Here is an 11,009-nt window from a genome sequence, read left to right on the forward strand (position 1 = left end):
GTTTGCACACAGATCATTTGAGTCTTAAACTTTTCAACATTTGGCCAATTGAGTCCATTCGACTAATTTTTATCCAAAATCACTTACGTGGATACTAGTCGTCGTACGTGGCATGATCGGTATCGGCATGATCGGTGCTGGCATAAATATCTTTTTATAATATATATATATATTTGTTATCCTTCTTCACTTTTTACTTTTTTTCCTTTTTCTTTTTTCCCCTTCTTTCTTTCCTCTAGCCTCAGGCGAGGGCGAGAGATCAACGTATCTTAAACTTATTATATTTTTTATTAATTCAGTCATAACCCTTTTAAGTTTGCCAATTGAGTCTTAAACCTTTCAACCTTTTGCTAATTAAATCCACCCGACTAATTTTTGCTCGAAATTATTGACGTCGTAGTCGACTGTTCTATGTGGCATGTCCGATGCCGATGTGGATAACTTTTGATAATACTTTTATATTATCTTTTTTCATCTGTTATCCTTCTTTACTTTTTACTTTTACTTTTTTTCCTTTTTCTTTTTTCCCCTTTTTTACTTCCGCCGACCTTAGGCGAGGGCAGCCATTCTCCGGATCGGCGAGGACGAGGGCAACCCTCGCCTAAGATGGATTTATATGATCATATTTCTAATGAGTTTACTCACGTTCCCTTATTTATTTTATTTTATTTTTGGATAAGTGCACTAGAAGTCCTAACTTGTCATGTAATTGCAAATGAGTCCTAAAACTTTAAAAAAGTTCAATCAAGTCCTAAAACTTGTCACGAAAGTGCATTCAAGTCCTAAATCTTTCAAAAAGTGCATTGAAGTCCTAAAACTAGTCACGAAGGTGCAATTGAATCCTAAAATTTTCAAAAAATGCAATCAATGAAAGGACTTGATTGAACTAATATGACTAGTTTTAGAACTTAATTATACTTTTTGAAATTTTTAGGACTCGAATGCACTTTCTTGACAAGTTTTAGGACTTCCAATGCACTTTTCCTTTTTTTTTTTCTTTTAAATGTAGAAATTCTCACTCAATGGAATATGAGGAAATCCCACCAAGCGACAGCTTCCAGTTTCTCGAATTTTCCCAAATTAGAGGTGGAGAAGCTACTGTTTCTGTTTGAAGTATCCCGGCACCATTAGCTAAACATTTCCCTTTGGACTTACCGCATCTTACTCATCAACTATGGTTGGCAAGTGGGCATACTTTTAACTTCAAATGGTATTACCAGATTCTGGATTCTGCACCCATGATCATCCGTACTTAGGAAAAACACTACATAGATTGTATTAAGCAAGTGAAAAAAATAAAATAAAAATCAGAACTTGTTCCATCCGTCGGCTCTTGTACTCTGATTTTTACATAGTATATGTATTATGTTCCTGAAGGCTCGTGGTTCTGGTTTACAAGAAACTTCATCTGTAACCCATCCTCGTTCAGTATTATGTGAAGTCAACATTTGTTTAGTAAGTCGTCTCAGTCTCTCCCAGTTACAGGGCCTCGGACTTGAACCTGGCCATCTTAGAGAGCTCTTCAACTGCTTCAACCAAATGATCCAACCTTGCCACGAACTCGATGAGGAGTGACGTGAACGTCACGAGCGAAAGCGATGCAGTGCTCTCGAGGGCATTCATTCTCGGCGAGAAATCCATGTTCAACGCACCCTCTTCTTCGAAAGCGTCGACTTCTCTCGATGGCCACGAATAGAGCCTCCTCGACTGCTTCCTCATCATCTCATGGTACGTCTCGGGCTGCTGCACTGCAGGCCCCGAGTTCTGCTCGCCAGAGCTTTCATCAGGCTTCAGATTGAGCGGCTTGCTGATGGATGGTCTTTCGGGCGTGTTGATGTGGGATGTGAGGAGATAAGAGTGCAGGTCTATAGCGCCCTGCAGCTTCTCGGCAGAGGAGTGAACTCTTTTTAGGAGAGAAGTCTTGAGTGTTCTCTTCATGGTGCTAATGTCCTTCCCCAAGCTCCTCATCAGCTCCGCCGCTTGACTGGCGACGTCTTGAATCTCTGAACGGAAGGCAATCCGGAGATTGTATGGAGCCTGGATTAATTAATGGATATCAAATTATACATAGGTCAGAAATGAGTTGCCTAAGCTGTAACTAACAGACGTCTTAATACGTGCAAGGCTTCAAACAGGTTAGTTTATCAGACAGTATTACCTTAAATTATGCTTTAACTGTGCTCATATGATGTGGTTTTGAGATTCCCAGGCTTCATGATGCTATGACTAGTGACTACCCAATTTTGGATTGGAGAATTACTTACAGGGTCATGTTGAGCAATGGAAGCCAAACTTCTTTACTCTATGATCTCTCCTTTTCAGGGAATAGACTTTGTGTGCAGGTCAGAGGAATCTTTGCATAACTACAACAGTTGCAGCAGAATACCGTCGATGATGCTGAGACTATAGAATATATGCGGCGAACGCGATCACAATGCGAAGCAAATCTTTTGGTCCCTTTTGATGACTCAAGTCACAATCCAATATTCTTCTCTCTCTCTCTCAACCGAGACAAACAACAGAAACAAATACATGTTGTGTTGCACTAAGTATAGTAAAGAGCATATTCCTTCCTGTTAATTTCCTGAGAATTCTTGAAGTCCTGAATACTAAAACCAGTAAAGCCGAGGTTTTTCTTCACCGATTCCTAGTTGTCAGCCACTCGACGGACAATTAGACCTTAGGACGATGGTTATGTTCTGATTCCTCCCTAGTGGATGGTGTATATTCCATTTCCATCTGATAACATGTAATCGAGACACCAATGCTGGAAAGCGAAAGGAAAAAAGAGAAAGCCGACGCGGTATGCACACACAAACCATACCTGAATCTCTGAGTGCAGAACACCATGAAGAGCCATCACCTCGTAAGCGCAGTACCTCAAGACTGCCCCGACTTTGACATACTCTGACCACGGGTAGAAGAAGTGTCGGAATCTTCCATGAGGTGGCTCCCATTTTGCCGAAATTGCCTAGAACATTGGAGCGACAAAACATCTTGTGTTAATATATGTTAAAGATCGCAAAGATCAATTTGAGAAATGGATTAGGTTAGGAAGGTAGTACCAAAGAATCAAGCTTCGCTGAGGAGTTCAACGTTGCACGGCATTTCCGGTAAGCAGGCTCATCGGGAAATTCGTCCATGACTGTCTTGGAAAACTCTGGATGGTCTGAACCGTCGTCTTCCAAATACTTCTTCACGCACTCTAAACAAAGAGTACAACGCCATGTCACTTTCGAAGACGATGATTCAGTTCGCAACATAGTATCAGCGATATTCAAAGTAAAGCGAGGCCTAAGAGGATATTAAAACAGGTCCAGAACAAGGCCAATGCCCTCTAGATCAACAGATAGAAAGTTCTTGGTCCATGTAATTCACCTTCTAGCGAGTCAGCGACCGAGTTGAAGCTCTTGACCAGTTCCTTGTGCAGCTGCTCTCCGGCCCAGATAGGATGAACAAGCACATTGACTATGACCGCCACAAACCCTCCAATGGCAATTGAGTAGAGCCTGTTCATCGCCGTCCTTATCGGGCTTCCCATTCTATAACCGGATACTATTATCAAGCAGAAGGTGAAGAGTATGACCCTGAATCCGTACTCATACGGAACGAGTGACGGCCACAGTTTCAGGAGCGATGTAGTAGTTCCTGTACCGAGAAATAGGCCACAAAATGTTTCAATAAATTGGACATCTGATTCATTTGATGTCGCAAACCAGAGATGCATACCAACGAGGAAAATGCTGATGCCAATTATAAAAGGTTCGGCAACCTGGCCGGCACAGAAAGCGAGCTGACCAGCCATGATGGCCAGAATCCCCGCGAGCAAGCTGCCGAGCGCTCGGTTGAATCCTCGGTTAAAAGTAGCACCTTGAAAAATTTAGAAGAAAAATTCATACATCAGAAACTCGTTATATGTATGATCAACACCTCGGCTACTTAGCGCGTACCAAATCAGTATAATTAATCTGTTTGTTTCAGTTAAGCAAAGGATGTCTACTTTGTCCTTGGAAAATCTGTTGTGCGGATTTAAATTTAGTCATAAACCTTTCAATATGATCCTAAACATTGTAGTGAAAATGAGATCAAGCCCTCTTGCCTGAATTTTCTAACTATTGATCCAGTCATCATAATCAAGTCCCCTCAGCCCGAAGGCAGGCGACCCTACATGGACAATTTTAGACGAATGCTTAATTTTCTAAGTTTTCTGTTTTTTTCTTTTCTTTTCTTTCCTTCTTTTCGACAGATCCTCTTCAAGCTCAAGATCATCTTCTACCTTTGGATCGTCCATCGCCCGTTACCTTTGTGCGCTTGTGGCAACGGTCGAACTCTTTGAGGACCCCCGCCACGGTCGGTCAGCATCGGATTCAAGTTTTGTGAGCTCGGATTCAAGGGTGCGGCATCGTGTTCTTTTTTCTACGATAACCTCAATTCATAAAAGCTATAAGGTAGATGTCATTGTCAATGGAGCGAAGGTTTTCAAGGCACGACAAGTTGAGAATGTGGCCAAGATGATTGGTCATGCCACGAACCTTCTAGGATTCGAGAGTTTCATGAGTAGTGGAATACTCTCAAGAATAAAATCGGTAAAGTACAGTTGTATCCATTCTTGTAATTAATGGGTTTCTTCATGACTACTCTAAAAAAACTTTCAAGGTGGTAATGGGTACGGTACACTTGTATTCATTATTGTACTTAATCGGGCCACTCGTTAGATACAGAACCGCTAGATTGAGAAAAGATCTGTGGCTGTAGTTAGAGGTGCTAAGGTATAAAAAGGGGGAAGGTTCTCACAAATCCAAAAAGTGCTGCACGGTCGCGATTTGCGGGGTACGTTGGCCCGTGACAGATTTCACGGCATAAACGTACATTAGGCAATCTTTCCAATAGCTTAATTACCATTTATTTGGTGAGCAGCAAGAGGATGAAATATAAGGAGTTGCATGCATGCATGATTTGTGGCTTACCAACTGTATATTCGAACATGATGGCGACGGTGAGGATCGACCAAATAATGTTGGTGCCGAAAATTTCATAGGGTGCGCGGAACAATATCAGCAAGGACACAAGCAGAACAGCTAGGCCAACTTTGAGAGCAAATATCACTCTGTTGCTATCTTCCTTGCAAAACTCCAAGACACTCTGCAACCACGCTTTGCATGAGAACCCATGGTCGTACGCGAACTCCTTCCCGCTTCCTGGCTGGTTATTACTCTTGGTAGCCAAAGGAATGTCGATTTCGACACTACCCTTTTTCCCTTTCATCCTTCCGAAAGTTTCCAGATGATCGTGCTTCAAAATCCTGGCAATTTGCAGTTGACTTAAGTCCAATACTGAGAGTCCTAGATGAATGAAGAGACCTCAGTTGCCTTGCCCCAAGAAGTAAACTTCGTTTTTATAGATGAATGAACGTGAGCTAGCAGCAGTAGTAGGAGATAGGCATTAGAAGATTTGTGCATGACATAGATTTGGAAAGGACAATCTGATTTAAAGGAGTGGGTTGTAGCTGAGTTGTTGGGCAACTAGGGGAGTGAAAGCATGTCTAGTCAGGAGTAGATGCATAGCGGAAGAAGAATAATGCTACAATAATAGAAGAGACAACGAAGTAAGAGAAAGAAGGCAGAAAAAAGGGCAAAAACATCTCCAGATAAGGAGATGCTTAACCTCAATAATGCTGCGATGGATGGAGAATTAGAATCTCGGAAGCATGTCTCGATCGCCGGGTTTGCTTTGCCGAAATAGCTTTGTTGCTGTAACTTTCATTTTTGGGTGAAACAGATTGATATGGTGGGGAGATGCGCAATTTCGCCATGCATGAATACATGGACGACTTATACGATTTTTCGAGTCCCAACTTTTCGGTCCGATAAATAGTCTAGTGTACGGACATAAGTTCGGAGTTTGGTTGTCGTAATTAACCATATGTCACTAAATAATTTGAGTTAATGGCGGAAAAAACCTAAACTTTCTTTAGATGATCCCTCACAATGCCTGGAAAAGGAAAGGAGACTGAGCAAGAATGATGGAGAAAACAAGAAGGCCAGGACTCTTCCTTGCAGTAGCAAGAAGCGACCTTTTTAAACTTTCTTCATGTGAGAATTCAAACCACTGACTCTCTCACACCTATTGTTAGGATTTGGTGAGCAATCAGAACGAAAGATTTGGTGAGCAATCGAACGAAAGAGAGCGTAAAAGTGAGAATGAGAAATCGAGATACAATATTCATCTTGATTCACCATTAAATTAGGACTACATCCAGCAGAAGATTCTACTATGATTAGCACATCGCCTATCTCTATTACATCAATTAATTACAAACGAAAAGGAGTATCAATAACAATAACTGTTTATGAACTCAAACCCAAACTACTAATAAAAGAGGGGTTAAACTATAAAAAGCCTTTGGTGTTCAGGATATGCTGTCCCCTTGAGACCTCCGCTCGCTCATCGGAAAGCGAGATCCCGTGCTTTCCTATCGATGGAGGGTATGAACCTCGCCCCAATAGTGATCGGCAAATTGATTAATTTCATCACTTTGTACAACAAAAATGTTAGGATAGGTGCACAATCGCAGCGAAGTAAAACGAGCAAGAAAGAGAAAATTAAGACACGAGATTTTAACTAGGGTTACGTTTAGCAGAGGATTCCACTACAATTAGCACCTCGCACCTCCCGTTATATCACTCAATTACAAGCAAAAAAAGTATGTATAACAGTAGCTATTCATGAGTCCAAGCCCAAACTACTAATGAAAAATTATGAGCTTAAATCATAAAAGCATGTTGGTGTCCAAGGGGCGCCGCCCCCTTGAGACCCTAGCCATGGCGGCTCCCCCGGACCTCCGTGCGGGACCCACGTGTTGTCCTGTGGCGGAGGAGTATGAACCACACCCCAACATTCTCCTGGTTTGTGAATACTTCCTATGCTTCTTTAGACCCAACATAGTTGTACACTATTTAAACTTTTCTAGATTCACCGCCTTGGTAAAAAAAATCTGTACTATTCACCTGTGTGCCAACTTTTTCTAGCACTACAACTTTTTGTTCTACTTTCTCTCGGATGAAGTGATATTGTATGTCGATGTACTTTGTTCTTGCATGAAATGTGGGTTTCTTGTGTAAAGCCAAGCTCTTTACATGATTTGTGCATCCAGATCACTTCTTTAGCAGTATGAGTAAGAACCATATACTCGCTCTCGGTAGTAGATAAAACAACCGTGCTCTGTTTTTTGCTCATCCAACTCACAGCTTCATCGAATAAGGAAAGAATGTAACCGATGGTCGACCTCCCGCTATCAATATCACATCCCCAATTAGCATCAACAAAACACTTTAGTTCTAACGCTTGATGTCCCTTTGAGCTTTTCATGCTTTCATAACATAACTCAAAGTCGGATGTACCACGAAGATAACAAAAAACCCGTTTTGTTGCTATCCAATGTTGTTTACCCAAATTGGACATATATATGCTCAATACTCGCAATGTTTGAGCAATATTTGGACGAGTACATGTCATAGCATACATCAAGCTCCCAACTACACTTGCATATGGAACTAATGTCATCTCTTCAACTTCCTCTTCGGTTTTGGGACACTGGACCGCCGATAACTTGGAACTCGTGGACAGGGGGGTCTTCACCGGTTTACAATCTATCACGTTGAACTTTAATACGCTTTCAACATTGTTCTTCCGATCGAGCCACAACTTCCCATTCTCACGCTCCCTTTTTATCCGCATGTCCAAGATGAAGTTTGTTGGGCCTAGATCTTTCATTTCAAACTGTTTTGCTAATAGTCCTTTCACAGTGCTAATTATTCTCATATTATTCCCAACTAGCAGCATATCATCAACATATAAGGTTAAGATAACAAAATCATCATTTAACCTATTCACATAAACACAATGATCAGCATTATAACGAACAAAGCCAAGGTTCAAGGCATATGAATCGAACTTCTAGTACCACATTCTTAGAGATTGCTTTAGGCCATACAAAGATTTGTTCAATTTGCAAACAAAATCTTCTTTTCCTCCGACTACAAACCCATCTGGTTGTTTTATGTAAATATCCTCCTCCAAATCACCATGTAGGAATGCTATTTTTACATCAAGCTGCTCTACTTCCGGATTGTATGCAGCTACTACAAATAAGACAAGTTTTATGGAATTTAATTTAGCAACAGGAGAAAAAATTTCACTATAATCGACTCCCTCTATTTGTGAGTACCCCTTCGCAACCAAACAAGCTTTGCATCATTCTGGGAAAAGTACACTAAAAGTACTATAACTTGTGTATAGCGTTTACTTGAGTGCCATAACTTTTAAAACGTTCACTTAAATGCCATAACTTTCAAAAATCGTTCACTTGAGTGCTATGTCGAAGCAAAATCGTTTCACTTGAGTGCTACAATAACTTTTTCAGCATACCACGTTAGCTTTCCAACGTGCTACAATAACTTTCCCGGAGTGCCACGTCAGCTTTTCCAGCTGCCACGTCAACATGGCACTCAAGTGAACGATTTTTGAAAGTTATGGTACTTAAGTGAACGTTTTGAAAGTTAAGGAATTCAAATGAACGCCATACAAAAGTTATGGCACTTCTAGTGTACTTTTCCCCATCATTCTCTATCTCCATTTGTTGACATCTTCTTCTTGAATGCCCACTTGCAACCAATTACCTTCCAATCTGTAGGTAATTTTAGCGGACTCCATGCTCTATTTTTATCTAATGAGTTCATTTCATCTTTCATGGCTTTCTCCCACTGTTTGGCATCTTCCACGCTTCTTGCTTTCTTAACAATATTTGGATCATCACCTGTAACAGTGTGAGTACAATTTTCATTATCGGCAAATAAGGTATACCTCTCGTGTGGCCTTCTCTACTGTGTGGACCTTCTTAAGACCGGTTTAGGTGGTGCTTCAACTTCAAACTCAGTATCAAAATCTGCAATATCATCCTCCACATCAGGCTCATCAACTTCAAAATCTGAATTTTCGGTTTCAGCTTGTGTAGCCTCTGTCTCTTCTTGCAAATCAACATATAACTCAACCGTCTATGGCTCTTCAAGAGCCCGTGAAACAATCCGATTTACCATAGATTATCTGAACACGACATTACTGCGTTGTAGATAATACGTTTAGTATCAAAATTCCACAGCTTATACCCTTTAATACCATCCTTGTACCCAATGATTGTTCACTTCTCCGACTTGTTCTCAAGCTTATTTCTCTTTTCGTTTGACAAATGTACGTATGCTTCGTAGCCAAACACTTTAACATGGGATATGTTTGGTTTCTTCTCGAACAGTGCCTCAAACGGTGTCTGATCCTTCAAAGCCGATGTGGGAGACCTGTTCTTCGGATAAAATGCAGTAGTCACCGCTTTTGCCCAAAATTTAGCTACTAAGCTTGCACCACTCAAGATACTCCTTGCCTTCTCCATGAGAGATCGATTAAGCTTTTTTGCCACGTCATTTTGCTGAGGTGAATACGGCGTTGTTTTCTGCTTTGCAATGCCACCGGTAACATAGAATTGATCAAATTTCGCTAAACAGAAGTCTCCTCCATTATCAGTCCGTAAAACTTTGATTTTCCTATCAAACTAATTTTCCACCAAAGCTTTGAACTCACGAGATTTTTCAAACACATCATATTTTCTCTGCAAAAAATATATCCACACATGTCCGGAAAAGTCATCAGTAAAAGAAACATAATATCTTGATTTTCCAAACAATGCTATAGGTGTAAACCCGAAGACGTCACTATGGATTAAATTCGTAATCCCTTTCTCTCTCTCTCCTACTGATTCAAAAGATACCCTATTCTGTTTCCCATGTAGACAATAGTTACAAAATTCAAAACCCATAAAGCAGCTTGGGATTCCATCCACCACCTTCTTTGAAGTAAGGGTCACCAATCCTTTCTCACCGATATGACCCAATCTCCGATGCCAAAGCATTGCGGGATCTTCTTTGACCTACTTCGTGATATAGCTCTCACCATTGATCATTGTGCTTCCCAGTAATTTCCACAGTTTTCCTTCTTGTTCCCCTCTAGCGATTACCATAGAACCACGAGTTAGCTTGCATGAGTATTTATCGTTGGTGAAAGTAATACCAGCATCCGCCATAGTTCCCACGTAAATAAGATTCCTGGTAAGACCAAGGATATGCATCACATCTAAAAGATTTTTTGACTATCCCATCTTTCATCTTCAGCTTTACCATTTTGCGACCAATAATATCAAGCGTCGTACCATCTCCCATCCGCATTGTACCTCCCCGATATAGCTCATAATAGTAGAACCGGTCTCTATGATGCATCCGTGAAAAGACGGTCCAGTATCAATTATCCATGCAACATGAGATGAGTTGCAAATGAGAGACATGTCTCCTCCATTATTGTCATCGTCCTTCTTTGTATTAGAGGATGGTGCCTCATATCGCTTCTCTGGACCCACACTTCTTCTTCTACAATTCTTTTTCAAGTGTCCAGCTTTTCCGCACTTCCAATACTTAATTTCTGATAGATCACGGCTTTTAGATCTTCCTCTGGACTTATTCCCGTCAACAAATCTGGATTTAGATTGTTCAGTGTTCCTTCCTCTTACGAAAAGAGTCTCATTTGTTGCATTATCAAAACTTGCTCTCCTTACCTCTTCAGACAATAATGCAGATACAACGTTCTCAAAGGATAGCGCACTAACACCAATGCCAATAGAAACAATTATATGTTCCCATAAATTCGACAGTGAAGAGAGGAACAGAGCAAAGTACATGCTTTATCTTCTTCATCCGGATTAACATCAATCGATGCAAGTTGTCCACATATAGTATTAAAATCGTTCAAGTGTGCAAAAAAAAAAATCACCTTCACTCATCCGAAGATTATAAAGTCGTTTCCGCAAAAACAACCTATTCACGAGTGACTTGCTCTGATAAAGAGTCCCCAGCTTCATCCATAGATCTTTCGTCGTCTTCTTAGAGGTCACATTCACCAAGACGTTATTA

The 11,009-nt window shown here is 40.8% G+C and overlaps 1 protein-coding gene across 1 annotated transcript; it reads right to left on the minus strand.

Moving 5' to 3' along the window:
* Positions 1-1,014: 1,014 nt before the first annotated feature.
* Positions 1,015-5,511, minus strand: LOC115740813 (aluminum-activated malate transporter 9-like). The gene is made up of 6 exons (XM_030674409.2): positions 4,968-5,511; positions 3,730-3,870; positions 3,379-3,648; positions 3,066-3,205; positions 2,825-2,971; positions 1,015-2,037 (listed from the first exon to the last, which is right to left on the minus strand). Exons 1-6 carry the CDS (start codon positions 5,263-5,265, stop codon positions 1,480-1,482), a joined length of 1,554 nt encoding a protein of 517 aa, XP_030530269.2. The 5' UTR covers positions 5,266-5,511; the 3' UTR covers positions 1,015-1,479.
* Between the last annotated feature and the right edge of the window lie 5,498 nt (positions 5,512-11,009).

This window comes from Rhodamnia argentea, chromosome 9, assembly GCF_020921035.1.
Source record: "Rhodamnia argentea isolate NSW1041297 chromosome 9, ASM2092103v1, whole genome shotgun sequence".
NCBI lineage: Eukaryota > Viridiplantae > Streptophyta > Magnoliopsida > Myrtales > Myrtaceae > Rhodamnia > Rhodamnia argentea.